The sequence below is a fragment of the Phocoena sinus genome, chromosome 5, assembly GCF_008692025.1.
Source record: "Phocoena sinus isolate mPhoSin1 chromosome 5, mPhoSin1.pri, whole genome shotgun sequence".
Taxonomy (NCBI): Eukaryota; Metazoa; Chordata; class Mammalia; order Artiodactyla; family Phocoenidae; genus Phocoena; species Phocoena sinus.
The window spans coordinates 62,541,182-62,560,958 of NC_045767.1; the positions used below are offsets into that span (position 1 = coordinate 62,541,182).

At 38.5% G+C, this 19,777-nt stretch overlaps 1 protein-coding gene across 1 annotated transcript in view; it reads left to right on the forward strand.

The window, feature by feature from the left end:
• Window positions 1-2,471, forward strand: part of DTHD1 (death domain containing 1) — a 70,854-nt gene extending 68,383 nt beyond the window's left edge. Inside the window, 3 exon segments of the mRNA XM_032631975.1 lie at window positions 2,103-2,129; window positions 2,132-2,242; window positions 2,245-2,471. Of these exon segments, the coding sequence (XP_032487866.1) occupies window positions 2,103-2,129; window positions 2,132-2,242; window positions 2,245-2,471 (365 nt within the window).
• Window positions 2,472-19,777: the final 17,306 nt, after the last annotated feature.

The window sequence follows — 19,777 nt, forward strand, 5'->3', positions numbered from 1 at the left end:
GACTTAAGGCAATCAGATTTACAATAGGCATGAAAAGATTTTATGGTAAAATGATGGGGAGAGAGGGGAGAGATAGCCTGAGAGCTTAAACAGCAGCAGAAGCAAGGAAAGGGGAGGCTTGGAGTGCCTGTGGGAAGAATGGAAAGAACCTGATGAGGAGGTTAAGGAACAGGTGTGAAGGGAAATTATTAGATGAAAAACACTGTGGGGATGGCACCCAGCAAACATGGAGGAGTGAGATTCTGTAAGAAAGTGATTTTGAAATGAAAACGAGGTTATGAGAACTCTGGTCAAATGGCTTTGGGGAAAGTTAGGAGAGACTGACACTGGCCGAGTGAAACAGAATAAGAGTGAGATTGGGGCTTAAGGATGGTAGGAAAGTATTACGTCATTGCTCTGGAAAATTTTTAATTGAATTCAAGAAACAAAGTTTTAATGGATTTGTAAGCTGCTAAAGGCTTAAATTGTGTACAAAGCTTAGAGCTTGTTGATCACATTCAGTATCATTTCATAACCCTGGGCATCCCTGTAGTTGACTGCAATGTGAGTAAGACAGAATTGGAGATTGACAAATTGAGAACATTGAAAGCTAAAGAGGACAAGAGATTTTAAGGTGGATGCAAGACCATTATTGACCTACACAGCTGATCATTAGGGCAGTATGGGTACAGAGGCAGAGATGATGGAATGACTGCGGGTGTCAAAGGACTTGCTGTATTAGTGATGGGGCAAGAAACATATTAAGCAGGAACAAAGGAACAGAAGCTGTGGAAGTTTAGGGGGTAGTGATGAGCAGTAATATTGAGCAGCTGAAGCCATGGAAGTGGAATAGTTCTAGCTAATGATGAAACATAAGGATTGCCCATGTAAGTCAGTTTTTAATATGGCGACACCACACAGGTCAGTGATGTTGACAAGATTAAGAAATCATGTGGTCAGAGGTATGACTGACTATCAACAGGGTTGCTGTTGCTGCTGCCTGCCAACGGCAGGAGACAGTTGATGTGGATGGAGAGAGGAAAGCCTACCCATGTAGCATGGACAATAAAATGAATATATTGCAAGGGGGAAGCAGAATTTTGGTTTGAAAGTGGCAATGGAGGGGAAGGATGTGTTGGCTCCATTTCCTGAGTAGCTTTCACAGAAAAGTGGCATGATTTATAGTGTAAAAGCAGGTGCAATTTATGTGAGTAGGTAGATGGAAAGAACAGAGTAAAAGGTGGCAGACATAGAATTCTTTTCTGACACCAAACCAGGGAAACTGGAGCAGAGTTTTGCATGAGTGGGGAGAAAATGACTGTGATGCAAGTTAGGGCTGATGTGTGCAAGGAGAGAGAAGGGCTTGAGGGGTTTGCTGAGAGCGATGGATTTGAGCTACACAATAAATAAATAACAACCAAACACGGAAAATTGGAACCTTGAGTTTAGGTGGTAGCCAGGAGTCACAGGGTAAGGGAAGGGGTATGCTGAACTTACAGGATATATTCAGAGATGTGTGTAGTTCTAAATAGTCCAGAAGCCAGGGGGAATGTTGGTGAAATGGACCTTCTACAGAATTTCTCTTTGGATATTGAATTTTGGTGAGTTTGTGTGTGTGTGTGTAATTGGGGGGGGTTGGGGCATGAGGATTGCCTAGCTGCTGCTATAATTTATGCATCAGGTTAGTACAAATTAAGGGAAGTAATTTTTGAATCTAAAATGTCTTCTAATATAGTGCTACTCAAAGTGTGGTTGAGGACCTCAGCGTCAGCATCATCTGGGAACTGTTAAAAATGCAAGATTTGCCCCTATCCTAGTTTTACTTAATTAGACTATCTGGGGTGGGGGCCTAAACACCATTTTAATGAGCCCTACTGGATCTCAGGGAAGTTAAAATTTGAGAAGCATTTCTAACCCTTTGCAATAGGTGGTTCCCCTCAGAAGAAGACCCCAGAAAGGGCAGGATTCAAAGACTCTTAACTGTCCATCTGGCTGGTCCCAAATCTTTCTGCTTCTCAGAGGCCAAACCAGAGATTAAGTTTCCTGTGAACAGTTGGAGGGTTAGATGAGCACACCCTCCATGAAAGGGTCCTAACACTGAGTGTCCCACATGTGCCTGGCAGAAGCCCTGTGGGACAACTTGCTCTACTGGCTGCAGACGAGCTCTCAGAAGAAAACGTCCTGTGTCTCTTCTCATCCCTCCCCCTTCGCCACAGCACCATTCAGCTCATCAAACTGAAGAACCCTGATGATCTCACAGAACAGACCACGAACTTCTTTGCTTTTGGAAAAGATCACTCCCAAATTCCACGGACAAACTTCGTCTTCTGACTCACCATCTCCGCAAGATCGGCAGGAGTGACCTTGCAGAAGAGCTCAAATTCAAGTGGGAAAATAAAGTGTTCACTGAACCCCAGCAGTGGTCTGATGTGGTGGAGTTCAGCCCCGTTGCTCTTTCTTTTGCCCTAGGAAAAGTGTCACAGTCGGTTTGAAGACCGTTTCTGTCAACATTTTACTAGCAGTTTCCAAGTAATGTTGTTTGAGGTGAATCTCTTTGATGATGTGTTATTGAGACAAGCGAAGAAGCACTAATCAGACAATAAAAGGCATCTGTGGGTGTGAATCCTCACTCATGGTTCAGTGATACATGTTCTGCAGCCAAACTTAATAGCATTTGTAATAGAGTGTGTGTATTTAATAGCTGGGGTTGCTTTTTAAGTGTAAAGGAAAGGTATGGTACACAGAATCCCCCCTTTTTTTTATTGTTAGCTACATAAAAGTAAACTACTTACCCAGGACTCCAAGCAACTGATTCACATTATGTGTATACCATGGAGCCCACAGATAACAGTACAAAATAAATTGGGCTGCAGACGCCTGATGTTGATGATAGCAAATCACTTTAAGAAAACATCTAAGGTTGAAATAAATTAAAAATAGAAGAACACTTCAGCCATTTACTCCCACAAACTATTAATAAGATTTAGCCTAGAATCAGGAAACCTCATATGTTATTATTAGTAAAATGGGGCAGCGCAGAGATCATGGAGCGTAAGTGAAAGAACTCAGGGCCTTTTGCACTGACTTAGGAAAGCAACCTGCTACTAAATCAGTTTGACAGAAACCTTATTACATAAGCCCTATAGGAGCATTAATTTTTTAAAAAAAACCACCTGTAAAAAAACAAAAAACTAAAAGAAAAAGACAATAATTACCTAAGCCCCTCCATCATCGATAATTCCTGTTAATGTTTATGTTTTGAGGCTTTGGAAACCCTAAAGCACTTTAGCTTCCTGTAACAGCATGACATGAGTGGGGCCTTACATTAGTTACATGAAAATTAAACACGTATATGGTTCTCAGATTTAAAGGCAGTATTTCCGTCTATTAAATTAACCAGAGACTTAGAGATCTATTTGGTTATATGTTAAAAAAGAGAATTCCAATTTTCAAACACGTTCCTATCAAGAAACCTTTCAGCAGTCATAGATTTTTATCATTTTTACATGTTTCCAGAAAGGTACAATATTTGTCACATATTCTTGGAATGAAGCAAACAGACTGAAATGTTCATTGTCTTTCTGACTACGAAGTAAAAAAGAAGTCATGAAAATAAAATTTGCTCTTATTCCGCCACTAGAGACTACTATTATGAAAATATTTCTTCCAGTTTTTCTTTTTTCCTGGAAGGAAAGGTTTCTACTTCTGTGTATGCAGATGTACATAAGCACACCTATGTGCACACACACACACACACACTTACACATAAATACATGCAAATATCTTCAGATGTACCACCTCACTCACTCACACATCTCCTCACACCCCCTCTGTGTCCTCATATCCCCCAAGCACGCTCAATCATATAGACACACGCATAGCCTCCCACACACCTGTTACAGACACTCCTGCCCTTATAGGGACAGACTCTCATCCACCTGTACCTTCTCACCTGCATTCATACACTCTCACATACACACACCGCACTCCTGCCGCCTCACACAGACACACTTCTTCATATACATGTCCCCGCACAGACACCTTTACACAACATACAGTCTCCAATTCACGTGTACACCCTCACATATGCCTTCACCGATGCATACACCACCACCCTCCTGCAGGCACACGCACACATATACTCGTCAACATGCATACCCCCCCGACACACACACACACACACACACACACACACATACGCCCTCTCACGTTACCTGTACACCTTCACATACATACACATCCTCACGCACCTGCACTCTCTCTCTCTCTCTCTCTCTCTCTCACACACACACACACACACACACACTAACTCATTACATCCATACCCTCACGGGCACATATCTCTTCACACACACATGCTGACACACATTTTTCCCCAGAATTTTCAAAAATGCATGTATTATGGCAGCAGTAAAATAATATAAAGGTATATAAAGCAAAAAAATCGATCATCTCTGCAGCACCTCCTCTCCCTTGGGTAACCAAAGGAATTATCAGTCCCATATGTGGCATATGTGCCACATCCACACTCTATCCTTGTGCATCCTGCTCTCTGTCTGGTAGGCTGAACTGTAGGGACCACATTGGCAATGCTCTGGCTTCTGGGTGGCCTTGGTTAATGGGGAGCCCAGCAGGAGGCTGGGAGGAGGGAGAAGAATGAGTTAGATGATCCCCTTTCTTCCTCCCTTGAATTCACTGAAGCCGGGATGCATCCTCACCCAAAGGCCGCTGCCCCTCTCCTCTATGGGCAGCTCTCTCCTGGGATTGGGAACCATTCCTGTTCACGTCCCATCCGGTCTGGTGTAGTGACAGCCGTATGGCTGTACTGTTCCCTGTGGTCCTCCATACCCTGCCCCCCCTTTTAAGACAAAGCCTCCTCTAATTATCCTAATTTGAGTGTATCATGTGTTTCCTATTGAGACCCTGACTGGTACTTCTAATAGCAACTTACATATTTTTTTTTTCCCAGAATGGGGGTCATATATTATATATACAGTTTTAAATGTAAATTTTAAATTAAATTTTATTAAATTATGGGCATTTTCCAATGTCTTTAAATGTTTTAATAGCTGTATAATATCTCACTTCATAGCCATAGCATAATTAATTTTAGTATTGCCTACTTTTGAAAATTTAAGAAGTGAAATAATGCAGTATATATTCTTTTATGTCTGGCTTTCAAATTCAAATTTATGTTGTTGAAATCCATCCATGTTGTTTATGTGGCAATAGTTTGCTCCTTCTCATTAATAAATAATATTCCATTATATGTAGATACTATGTATTATACATCCATTTCACTGTAAATAGGTATTTCAGTAGACTCCAGTTTGGAGCTATCACAAACGGGGTTTATATGAACTTTCTGTAGACACATTTTAGTGAACATATATATTAATTTCTTCCAAACATATACTTAAAGAGTACTACAATTCGTTACCATAGTTCATTTAGCCTTTCCCCTCCTGTTGTATATTCAGATGACTTCCTTCTTCTCATAAAAATAACGATGCAATGATCATCTTTCTACATATGTATATAAATTATTATTTCATTAGGATACATTTTTAGAAATGGGATTACTTACTAGGAACATTTTTAAGGCTCCTGATACACATTGCCAAATTGCCATTTTATATTCTAATCATCAGGTTATGAAGATTCTTAGGAAAACAGTATATTTAAGTACATTTATTACATAAATTAATCAACTTGAGGCACATAACATGAAATTCTACATCCTAGGTAAGCCTGGATTGTCTTTAATTGCTCTATTGGAAAAAAAGATATTGGTTTAAATCTTTTAGAGTATTTCTTCTACTAATGAATAGAGCATATTCTAGTGGCATTGTCATCTTTAAAAAGTATCAAAAGGAGGAGTAATATAGCATATGGACAGATTCCAGGATGTCAGAGAACTTAGCAAATATAGCTAATTTCCAAAAAAAGGAATGTTAAATTCATTTATTCAACAGATATTTACTGAACACAAACCCTGGGTCAAGCAATTGGCAATCTGTTCAATGCCAGAAGTACGAAAATGAGTAAGAGACAGTCCCCTGGGTTACGCTTTCTGCGTAAAGGGAGATTGAATGAATGAGATCATCGTATTGTTCATTGCCTATAATGAAACAAGCTCTTTCGGCTTAGCCCTTCACAAGTATTCACTTATTTAATTCTCCCAGTGTCCTATGAGGCAGGTACACAGCCCAGTTTTACAAGACAGGAAACTGGAGATTAGAAAGATTGAGTGCCTTGTTTAAGGTCACAAGTGAGTGACACAGGATTCAAAGCTAAGTTGTTGGCTTGGCTCCCACCATATCACGTTGCCTAAACTTTATTCCTAATTCTCATTTTGCAAAGCAGTATTTCTAATTCATATCAGCAGTACAAATAGATATTAGTTTTGAGGATGGGGATGGGGGAAGGGTCAGGGGGTGGGAAGGGGTTGTGATCATAGATAGTTGTCCCAACTCAATTAGTTAAATGCTCTCTTAGACTTGTTTAAGAGACTGACTGATGAGGATCATATTGCATATTGACCTAACACAAACTGGTGATGTACAAATATTGTGCTATTTGCAGTAGATATCAGTAATCACCAATAAGTAGAGCCACATTACCACAACTTGGCTATTCAGGCACATCAAGAGCGCTTCAAAATAGCAGCTGCAAAACAGGACCATTTAGCAATAAAGCCTTGGGCATCATTACTGACATGCCTGTTTTATACCATAAAGGGGTAAGAATGCTTCTACCATTTAGAGCTGATCTACATATCTCTATTAATATCAATTTCACTAATGAAAACCCATTACAACCATCATTTTGCTAATCATTAAGTACCACATTTTATAAATTAAAATACTTCTAACATTTATTATTCTAAGGAACAAAACCTGTGATATTACATCATAGCTATCTTGATCAGATGCTTGCCGTATCTGGGGTATAAATTCGTGACTAGAACAATTGATTATTCCTAAAAAATGTAGCCTAAATGAATGCATACACAATATCACATTGTATATTCTGAAGTATTTTAGAGTAAAATAGAAATACCTTAATAAGCAAGTGAGGTAGACTTTGAGGGCATCAGGATGCAACTTTTGAAAGAGCTAAATTTTGCAGAGGAAAGTTCTATTCTCCTAACCCAGTGTTTCTCAGTGGGGGTGTTACTGGCATTTTGAATGGAATATTTTTTAAGTGACCTGAACTGGCTCATGCGTCGTAAGCCATTCAGCACCCTGAGCTCTGTCCACCAAATACACAGAGCTCTGCCTGACCCTAGTAACTATGAGAAACAAAATTCCTTCCACATACATCCAGGCATGGGGGAGGGGAGTCGGGAGAGTACAAGTACTGTCACTGGACTTAAAAATAGGGTGTCATGAACATTAAAGGAGGGTGCTGAGAACCACTGTCTTAATCAACTTTTGACTTGAAGCAGGGCATAAAAGAAAGGGGGAAGAATAAGTTAAAGGAAATTTAGAAATTTATGAGCAAAAGAGGGTCCTAGCTTAAACTCTCACTGCTATCAGTGTTTGCAAGAAATGTCAACTGCTGTCTCATGACATGCCCAGAAATATCCCCAATGAGGGTTCCCCCTGGGGTATAGCCCAGAGCTGTGCTTTAGAATGAGAAGTTCATCTAAGGTACATAGTCAGGCTCCCTGAATTTAGAAGAATTTGTAAGAGTAGTAGGTCAGAAGAAAAGGGAAATGTTGAGTGAGGTCGAAAGAGCCGCTGACGCAGGTCTCGGGTTTCCCCTGTATCTTGGCTAAGCCGGCTTCTGGGCCCTAACCTCATCAGAATGCCCCTATGCTACGTCAAGGTGTTTTGACAGACGTCACATCCTTTATCCTCAACTCGCCCCTTCTCCCTGGTGTCCTCCACTGGCACTTTCAATTTTTATCACTCTGCACTTATTATCTAACATACTAAATAACATATTTCAATTACAGTTATTTATTTTTGTAAATCACCACCTTAGTGTATGTCATGCAAGGGTCAAGGAGCTTGTACCTTTTGTTCACTGATGTAATCCTATTACTTGGAACTCTGTCTGGCACTCATTGAATGTTTCTCTGTTTTGTTATTCTCATTTTACAGATGAGAAAATTGCAGCTCAGAGTTACAGTGATACCCAGTCAGTGGTAGAGCCTGGATCAGAGCCCAGATGATTCTGTTTACAAAGTCCTTTTTCCTCTGCTTCCAACACTCTGCCCCTGGCTCCCTCGCCCCTCTCCCATCCATAGCCCTCTCTCTTCCATAACCTCGGGTAACGTTTTTCCAGTTTCTTGAATAACCAAGACTCGGTTAATTGCCATTGGCACCCTATTCTTAAGTCTAGTTATAGCACTTCTATTACCCTGTTGTAGTTGCCTATTTATCTGTGTTTTTCTCCAACCAGTCTGTAAGTTTCTTGATGGCAGAGACTGAGTTTTGTTCATCACCGAATTTCCATTACCCTGTCATGTCACAGCATATTGTAAGTACTCAACAAGTCTTTGTTGAATTAATGCATGAATGACATCTCTATATTGACATGCTTGGACCCTCTTCTCCTGTTCCATCTTCCTTCTGGAAGCAGCACGGTGTGGGCAGATATTCTGTCTGAAAAGGTAAAATTTAGCTTGGACTCTAAACATCTGCTCTGTCATTCATCAGGCTGGAATAACAGACACAGATGAAACCTGCTGTAAAGTTACCAGGATCCGATTTTTCTCCCCCAAACACACCACAGCTGTAAAGTGTCCCTTTCTTTGAGTGACTGCTGCTTTCTTACATGCTGAGAAACTTTGTTCTCCAAAATCACAGACTATCAGAAACTTTGCTGTTTGAAATCATATCCATAAGAAAGAAATATCCCTCTCTTGGCTAGAGGATTTAAGTCACTTTGACAAAGAAAAGCAGTCTTGACTGACAACCTGGATGCAGAGCATCAACTAAAGGATTTCTGGATACAACACTGCACATCTGTCTTAATGTTAGTGTTTCCAAGGAAACAGAACACTAGGCCCACTTTGCAGTGCAGACCTGATGTTGATCCCTTTACACAAGCTCTGCTTTGCTTTGAGGCGGTCAAAACACTCAGCTCCACTCTATGCCTATGACCTAAAATAACTTTGTCTTTGCCTTTGTTCAGTGAGACACCACTGTTCCTTTGGTGTGTAATCTCCCTCATTGTAGTGAGTCAATCAACCCAACTTTGTTGAACTTTAAGTGTGTGCCTGGTAGTCCTAGGCTGTTTGGGCTCCGACATCCATGCTTCTGTGCTCTAATCCAGTAGTTTTCAATGTCTGCATGTTAGAATCAGCAGGAGGTTCCTGGACCCATCCTGAGAAATCTTGATTGAAGTAATCTTGAGTGAGTCCTGGAAATCAGAATCTTTTTTTTTTTTTTTTTTTGCGGTACGCGGGCCTCTCAATGTTGTGGCCTCTCCCGTTGCGGAGCACAGGCTCTGGACGCGCAGGCTTAGCAGCCATGGCTCACGGGCCCAGCCGCTCCACGGCATGTGGGATCTTCCCAGACCGGTGCACAAACCCGCGTCCCCTGCATCGGCAGGCATACTGTCAATCACTGCACCACCAGGGAAGCCCAGAAATCAGAATCTTATAGCACGCCCCCCCACCGCTCCATCCCCCACAGTTGATTCTGCAGCTAAGGCTAAGAATCATTCTTCTGGCCAAATGGACCTAGAAAAATCTGGAATGGGTGCTAAAATTCAGTTTCACAGGACACAGATCAGCCCCCTAAGTCGCAACTTTGTCAGTAGAACTGAGGAATCTGTATTCTCAGTGAATACCTCAAGTGATGTTTACATACGTACAAATTGAAGGATGTTGCCTACTCTATTTACTTCCTGCCCTAAGCACTTTATTGTTATTTTTCATGGTTAGCATGGACCCAAGAGTAACACAGGAGGGAAAGCAAAAAAAAACAGAGCAGGTTCTGTGCTGTGCTGAATATAAAAGATTTTTTTTCTCTTAGTTTATAGTCTTCTTTTGAGACAATTCATTTGTTCACAAGACTAGGCAGGGTGGCATCAAGAGCTGAGGCAGGGAACTGGGATAATTGGGAAGGAGGAACATCTGACCCAGAGGAGCTAAATACAGAGTTTTAGTAATCTGTCTTAATGAGAACAGTAGTGCCAAAATCACAAAGATGAACTGACTCCCCTGGAAGCTGATTATTCTATGCCTTTAAATTTGGTCCCATTAATAGATTACATACCCAACTGTACACTGTGAATTAGTATTTTTGAACTTTTGTCTAATTTTAAAGAGCAAATTTATATTTCATTGTATTAGGTGTGCTAAAAATTTTTAATGCACTATATTATATTCTTTGTAGACATCTTTTTGTCCATTTTTATATATGTTGAGGGCCTCAAAAATTGAAAGTGACCCAGGCTTTGCTCCACCTGAAAGGCCATGTCTGTGCCAGACAAGTTGAAACTTAAAAAAATAGTCACTGCAAATGCCTAGATGCCACCACAAGAGGGCCTCTGTGTCTCAGATAAAATTAAGGAAACATTCCACACTACAGAGAAATCCCTTTATGTTGTCAAAGGATTGTTTTGCATGATGCTGACAAATTTTTTTATAAGTTATTTTGGGGCATAACCTCACTTATGGCCAATATATTGTTAGTGTAATCGTACATCATTTTGTGGCTAAATTCTGCTCTAATGTTCTGAAATGTCTAATTCTCATTTGATATAAAGAAACAAAGTATATAGAAACTCCTGCATTTTTAGAGGCCTTTATATTACATGGTATCTTATGTTTCTTCAGTCAAAGCAATGGAAATAAGACTGCAGTCTATTACTGACCATAGGAAATGATGTGTACAAGTTCCCTGAAATTATCTCGAAATAAAAATTAAAAGTATAAACTATTGAATGTATCATGGAATAAATGTATTTTTGACTCACTTCACTTTCTAAGAAAGTAAACTGATTTAACTGATTTGATTTCTAAATAATTACCTTCTAGCTTTTAAAATGTTCTGAATACAGTGTTGTTATGGTTTGCCAGTAAGTAAAATTGGCTTACATACATTCAAAGTGGATTTCTGAATTAAGATTATTATTTAAAAATAATCAAATGATATTTTTCAGAATATTTTTAGTTGTCATTTTAAAATAGTGTATTTCTGAGATTAAATTCTAAAAAAAAAAAAGTGAATATTACCCCTCCACAAAGCATCACAAAACACACAAACCAACAACAGTGTGATGGCAATAGAGCAGTCCCTGAACATAAAGCAAAAATAAGCAGAGCTGAAAACAGTCAATATACAAGGATAACTACTAAAATGTGATTGATTGTATTAAAATATTTGCCACTTCTCTTTGTGGGAAGGCAATGCATTCCTTCCTGCCCAGTGGTTGTTACTCTTGGTCATGTGATTCAGAGCACCCAGTGAAATATGAGTATTATATTTGAGCAGAAGCTACATGAGCCATCGAGTGGTTCCATCATGTTTCTTTTCTCTCTGCTTTGAGATCAGCAATGTCTCAATTAAGAATGTTCTATCACCCTGGATCCTGGAGTATGGAAGAGATTCATAGCCTATTTGTGACACACAGCATAAAAAGTATGTGAGAAAAATATATTTCATTGTAACTCCCTGTTTTCCTGATTGATGCAATTAATTTACCAAGCATAAGAAAAAAAAACTGTGATTGGTTATCAATGCTATCAGACTTTAATAAAAGGAGCAGAGCCATGGGCTTTATAAGGAAAGCATAAAGAAGAAAAAGTGACGAGAAGGGCAGCAAAAATGCAAAGATTGGAATCGTTGGCGTTAACAGCAGACTGCTCTAGCAAATGGGGGGAAGTGAAAGTCATTATAGGTATGACAAGCCCAAATACTACGGCACTGAAGAAAGACTAATAATAGATACCAATTTATTGAATGTTGACGGTGTGCCAAGAGCTTTTTACATGTCATTTCATTTTATTCTCATAAGTATCCTTCAATTCGATGCTATTATTTTTCTTTCCTAGATGATGAAACAGGTCTTGAAATGTTAATTCATTTACACATTCCCTTTTTCATTTGTTAATTTATTCACTAACTCATCATTCAATGAAGAAGTATTGGGTTTTTTTGTTGTTGTTGTTGTTGTTTTTGGTCTATGCTGTGCAGCTTGCAGGATCTTAGTTCCATGACCAGGGATAGAACCCAGTGCTCCTGCAATGGAAGCGCAGAGTCCTAACCACCAGACCACCAGGGAATTCCCAATCAAGAAGTTTGTTAAGCACCTATTAAATTACCGGGTGGTGAAGTTAGGCTTTAAATCCCTCTCTATCTGACTCTGTGGTTGATGGAATTCTAAGAAGACCCCCAAGATTTCTCACTCTCTTACCATACATACTCTGAATAATCCCCAGCATTATGAATATTAAGGATTTAACTCAAGAATTAGGTTATGTTACATGGCACAGTTGACTTTAAAATAAGGAGATTATTCAATTGAGCCTGACCTAATCATATGAGCTGATCTCAGAAGAAGTCAGAAAGAACTGAAGCATGAAAGAAATTCAAGATAAGGAAGGTTCTCAATTCCTGAGATATATAGGGCCAAATGGCAAAATCTAAGTGCAGCTTCTAGGAGAAGAAAGCAGTCCCTGATGACAGCTAGCAAGACAATGGGGCATCAGTCCTATAACCACAAGGAAATGAATGCTATCAACAGACTGATGAAGCTTGGAAGTGTATCTTTCCCTAGTCATACCTCCAAATGAGGACACAGCTGGCCAACATCTTGAATTCAGGCTTCTGAGACCAAGCTTGAGTGAAGGACTAGCTAAACTGTGCCAGACCCATGGAAACTATAAACATATAAATAGGTATTTTTCAAGTCATTAAGTTTGTGATAATTTGCTACACAGCAAGAGAAAACTAATGAATTCTCCTTTAGGCTAATAACTTTGAGTCATCATTAATCAAACTATAATTTATGTTCAGAATAATTTGCTTGAAAAGGTAGGAAAGTATGACAGTAGGGTTTAGAAATATGTTCAATAAAGAACAAGGCAAAATAAGGAAAAAGAAAAAGCAATGAGAAATGAATATAATAGAGGATCTCTAAGCTGTCCTCTAAATCAGAGCTTATGATTTTATTTTCTATGATTTCATGACCTCTCAAGTCCCTTCTTTTCAAAGTTATTCTATGAATTTTATTAATTTTTCCAGATACACTGAGTTATTTGTTGACTCTAGGTAAAAGTTTGTGGCAGTAGTGGTCCACCCATAATATACAACTTTGAATGTGAGATATTTTTCAGGGCTGTGAAAATTTAATTTAGACATTTCCATTTTTAAAACCTTCTTATGACCATACAAGTCTCTGCAGCAGCTGGACTAGAATTCTTCATTATTTCCTTATGTGAGACTCGGGAGTCTCACATAAGCAAAAGCTTTTCCCCTGAGAATAGTATGAACAAGTATAAGGGCACTTTCATTACTATTGTCTTTTACGTCAATGTATGTATTTTCTACCATAACCTTGACTTCTCTTCAGTTATGTTTTTTCCTCTCTTCTTATTTATCTAGCATGGGTTAAATATTTACTGGCAATTTGAAACTTTTTGGACAAATCCCTGTAATTTTTGTTCAAGATCCTTTCTTATTTAACCTTACTATTCTTCTGTAACAAAAGCTTCATGAATAGTTTCAATTTTCCCTATTCATAATATGTATCTCTAATGAAATATCATTTAACTAAAATATGTGGAAAATAAATGACCTTTATTTCAAGAGACTCCCTTCCCCATTCCAAGATCTATGTAAAATATTACTCCAAATACAAAAATAAGGCATAAAAGCAGCAAACTGGTTTTCCATCCTACAGTTTTATGAAAGGAGATCTTGACATGAGAGAGTAGTCTAAGCTTCCTAAGTAATGGATCTTCTTTGTGTCTCTCTTGAAGTGTGCTCCATTATTCATTAGTATTTGCTGTCAGGATGCCCTTCATCCAGGTTCAATTTCCTTTTCTTTCATTTTTAACTCGTTACATTGAATTGTGTATCTCTATTCAAGAAAACAATCCCCATCTTCTTCGTTCTTCTTATGTATTTGGGGATGTAATTACCTTTAGATTCAGTAACATTGTTTCAATTAATGTCTCAAGTTGTCTTTCTAGAAGAGAATAGTTCATGCATGTCTTTTCTGTTTAGGCTTTGCACTGTTTTGAATAACGTGTAAAGAAGTTAAATTGCCACTTCTAGTCACTGAATAGAATACAATAAGGAGCTATATTTACCTAGTTTATAAAATCTTGCAGAGGAGCAACTCTGCCTTTTGGAGAACAGTCTGGGTTAGAGTATGTAAAAATTGTACAGTATGGGCTGTCAATCTACTGCCTTATGACATATGTGAAAGTAACAGTATTAGATTATGGGTCAGATGTCCTGAATCTCTAGTTCAGGCTCTGAAATTCACTCACTGTTGACTTTTGGCAAGTCCCTTAATATCTTGGTCTCATTTTTTTCACTTAAAGTTGAAAGGATTGGATATATTTGAGATAGCATATTTACTACTTGAGGGTTGTTACTCTCTCATCTCTACATGTATCCATAACACATAGTTTATCGTGACACAATTCATACAATCATTCATTCAAGTTCAACCAAAATCCTCATTCTTAAACTCATTGGTTTTCAATATACTTACTAACATTGAGTTATCATTTAACATGAAACAACATACCACTCCTGGAATAGATGGTCCCCAAATCTTCTTCTATTTTTCCAGTGTTCTATGTTTCTTGTTGCACCTTCTGATACAAGAAAGTTTGCATGACCGCAAAGGGTCCCATTTTGCCCCAATTCTTGACTATGTGCCTTGCTTGCCTGCCCTTTCCTTAAGGCAGGACATACATTGTTCCTGAGTAGAATGGACTGCTAGGACAGTGGTTCCCAAACACTGGTGTGCATCAGCATCTGCTGAAACACAGATTGCTAGGCCCCGACCCCGGTAAATGATTCAATACGTCTGGGGTAGGACACATGAATCTGTATTTCTAACAAGTTTCCAGGTAATTGTGATTTGCTGGTCTGAGGATCACATTTTAAGAAACACTGCTCCCTAGAAGAATATTCATTAACCTAGAGTTCATAGATCTCAAAGGTATCTATGGATAGAATTCAGAGAGTTCATGAAAAAAGATGCATTAAAAATTATATTTGAAAAAAATATATATTTGTTTTTACTAACCAATGCTGAATATAGGCAATAAATCACAGAAATAGTAGTAGCACCTGGCCTTGTCACAATAGAAATCAGGGATATTTTATTATCACCTTCCAATTATTTCAAATTGTTTCAGATTTCAGTTTCTTAAGATAGGGTTTATGCACATCGCTATTTTGACATGACATTGGTTATTTTTACTTCATTAGATTTTGTTATTTTACGAGTTATTAAAAGACCAGAGACTATTGTATCTCAATTAAAAATATATTGATGCCTTCACTTCAATATAATTTCTCCTTGGTAATTTTATGTATTTAATTTGAAGCTGGAAAACACCAGTCTGAATAGAATAGAATAGAATAGGAGTCTATAGAATAGACTATAGAATAGAATAGAAGTCATAGGCTTCCTCTATCTGCCTGAGGCTTCATGACAGGAGACGTGAACTCCCTTCCTAAAGGATGGGTATAATAAAGACTTTGAGATCAAGTCATATTTCACCTACCAGGACCATTCTTGTTGTACCAACACCGTTCAAAGATCTGGTAGCAACAGAACAGAAGGTGCTGGGGGAAGCCTCTCTCTCATCTTTGAACCCGAGCAGGTAAACATCAAGCTACCTGACCAGACAAGTGAAACTATACATTAAATTTAACCTTTCCCATGTTAGTTTTACTTCTGTAGATGGCACTACAGTGAGATGCCACTGATATTTCTTTTATCTTAACTATCGCTTAGAGCAACAGTTCTCAAAATGTGGTAGTAGTGGTGGGGTCCCTGAAACTCTGTCAGGGGGTCTCAGAAGAGGAGGTCAAAACTCTCAGCAATATAACTAACATGTTATTTGCCCTTTTCATTCTCATTCTTTTATTAATATACAGTGGAGTTTCCCAGAGACTACATAATGTAAATTGTTTAAATTGCAAAAATTTAAACCATGCCACTCTTCTCTATTATTTTTCTGTTTTGGAAAATATAGTATTTTTAAAGAAAATATGTTATTTCTGTTAACATATAATGGACTTATAATTGTTATTTTAAAATGAATTAATAAATATTTCATGAATTTTGTTTTAATTATAATATGGTAACTATAGCTAGATATAACCAACAAGAAAAAACACTTAGATGTCTCCCATTTTAAAAAGTGGAACAGGATCATGAACCAAAAGGTTATTTGTCTTAGAGAATTTATAGCCCGTAGAATATAATTATTAAAATATCAGGGACTTCCCTGGTGGTGCAGTGGTTAAGAATCCGCCTGCCAATGCAGGGGACACCGGTTCAATCCCTGGTCCGGGAAGATCCCACATGCCGCGGAGCAACTAAGCCCGGGAGCCACAACTACTGAGCCTGCACTCTAGAGCTCCCAAGCCACAACTACTGAGCCCAAGTGCCACAACTACTGAAGCCTGTGTGACTAGAGCCTGTGCTCCACCACAAGAAAAGCCACTGCAATGAGAAGCCCGCACACTGCTATGAAGAATAGCCCCTACTCGCCGCAACTAGAGAAAGTCCGCGCGCAGCAACGGAGACCCAACGCAGCCAAAAATAAATAAATAAATTTATTTTTTAAAAAAATGTAGATGTGCAAAACTCTCATGGTATTGGAGAATATGAGAGTGTCAGCTAGACTGGACTTCATTCAGATGCTGACCAAGCAAAAGAGGCCTTGGCTACAGTCTTCCCCCAGGGCAACATGTATTTATAAGCCTTCCCTTGGAGGGAGCTTTGATAGAAAGTAGAGAGAAAGGTGACCTAATGGGGGTCTGAAGGAAATGCCAGCCAGTGGGAAAAGAGTAGAATTTCATAGAACATATAGCCCGTTCAAAATCATGTTTTGGGTAAACATCAGCAAATCTAACTCACGGCTGAGAGTGAAAATAATGTCTGTTCTCTTGTACACAGCAGACAATCTTCCGTAGGAAGTTGAAATATGTAAACCTCTTCATTCTCATTTTAAGTTCCTCCTGGAAGCAGAGGCGTTTGAACTGTGTTAAAGTAGTCTATTATCTAGGAAAGAAAGCTCATTACCCAAAAAATACACTAATATGGTTATAGATTAATTACTATGATTAGTTCATAGGGCTTCCATAAATCATTACTGAATGAATGATCACATTAATCGAAGAACTAGATATATTGGCTAGGTGCAAACACTATAGCAGCACCACCGCCAAAGAAGCAACTAGCTATTTCCAGTTAATAGTAAATTGTGGTACACATGTGGGCAATTGGTCACCAAAATGCAGACAGGTTCTTTATTTTGTTCTTTAATATTTCCCAAGTGCTGAGAATAATATGTAACACAAAATTGTTGCTCAGTAAATATTTAATAAATAAACTGGTTAAGTTGGTTTAGGGTACAAGAAAGGCAAAATTTAACTCAAAGTAGTTAAGATAATAGAATGAATATGTCAGTTCACATACTGATAAGTGTACAAGTTGGGAAAATTTTAGAGCATCCTCTCCTATAAAGGGAGGGCTTTGGAGCTTTTATACTAATTCTCAGTGATTCTCTCAAACCCATTGTTGTCAATGAGTTGTCCTGTACACAGGTTGGCTTCACCCATGATTGTAGCATAGAGTCATCCCTCAGTGTTCCTGAGGGATTGGTTCCAGGATACCAGTTGGTTCACGGATACCAAATCTCACTGAGGTCCTTTTATAAAATGGTGTAGTATTTGCGTATAACCTATAAACATCTTCCCATATACTTCAAATTATCTCTAGATTACTTATAATACTGAATACAATGTAAATGTTATGTAAATAGTTGTAAATACAATGTACATGCTACATAAATAGTTGCCCATGCATGGTAAATTCAAGTTTTGCTTTCTGAAACTCTCTGGAATTTTTTTTTCCTGAATATTTTTGAGTCACTGTTAGTTGAATTCATGAATGTGGAACTGGAGGATAAAGAGCGCTGACTGGCCTAGATTCTTTCACATGTTTCTGAAGAGAAGGATTCTCACCTAAAATGAATGATAAAACCTCCACCTCATAGTATTTGGACCATCCTCAAAATAGCCTCATGACCAGGAGGGTACCAGGTTCTGGGACACTCATGGTGACAAGGAACAGAGTGATCAACACACCCCTCCATCTTTATGCTGAACATCATCTCTTCTCCCTTAAAGTCTGGTACCATCAGCCCCAGCCTTGGGTGAGAGCCTTACCTTCTTTCTACACTTAAGCATTAATTAAGGCATTTCACTCAATACCAATGTGGTTATTTTACCAGAAGAAAAAAATTGGTTAAACAAAATGTTCCTCACTTTGCTGAACTCTAAAAGAGTGGCTGCCAATCCTGGCTGACTATCAGATTCATTGTTGAGTTTTCTAAAAATTCAGATTCCTGGGACCAAAGCTGGTGGTTCTGATTCTGTAGGTCCCTTATGTCATTCTGACTATCAGTTAGGTTTTAGAATCATCGCTATGAAGCGCTGTAAAAATATATGGTATGATATTTGAAACTAAAGAGCTTTCTTGTATTGGGTTTGACACTCACCCTTGCAGTGTTGGGTACTGTCTTCCTTTGTTTTCCTTGACACTGTAAGCGTATTAAAAGGAGAAACTGTCTCACTTATATTTAAGGCTCACTATATCATCACTTTTGATATTTTGTGCATAGCGTGCACTCAACAAATGTGACTGGGTTTGACATGACACCGCAAAGGAGAAGGGTAGGGATTTGGGACCAGCACATCTGGGAGTTTCACCTGGAATCTGAGTTTGCTTTCAGACACTGAAGGAACTGTGCCTCATATTTCACCTGGAAACCATCATGCAGGTCAATCAGGAGCACTGCTCTCTCACAAGAATCAGGAAATACTCAGTATGATAGGTCAGTGGGATGGTCAGATTACAACCTGTATTTTAGCTACATAATAAAAATATTTCTAATGTAATATCAGACATTCACATAAATTCTATGCCAACATTTATCAGATAAAGTTTGAGAATAAGACGAGACACGATGTAGATTAAAAATTCAATATTGCTTTGATTTTCAAATCAAAACAACAGTGAAGTATCACCTCACACCAATCATAATAGCCATCACTAAACAAATCTACAAATAATAAATGCTGGAGAGGGTGTGGAGAAAAGGGAACCCTCCTACACTGTTGGTGGGAATGTAAATTAGTGCAGCCACTATGGAGAACAGTATGGAGGTTCCTTAAAAAAACTAAAAATAGAGCTACCATATGATACCACAATCCCACTCATGGGCACATATCCACATAAAACTATAATTTGAAAAGATACATGCACCCCAATGTTCACAGCAGCACTATTTACAATAGCTAAGACATGCAAGCAACCTAGGTGTCCATCGATAGAAGATGTGTATGTGAAGATACACACACACATACGATGGAATACTACTCAGCCATAGAAAATAAAGAATGAAATAATGCCATTTGTAGCAACATGGATGGACATAGAGATTATCATACTAAGTGAAGTAAGTCAGAGAGAGACAAATATAATATGATATCACTTATATGTGGAATCTAAAAAAATGATAAAAATGAACTTTACAAAATAGAAATAGACTCACAGACATAGAAAGCAAACT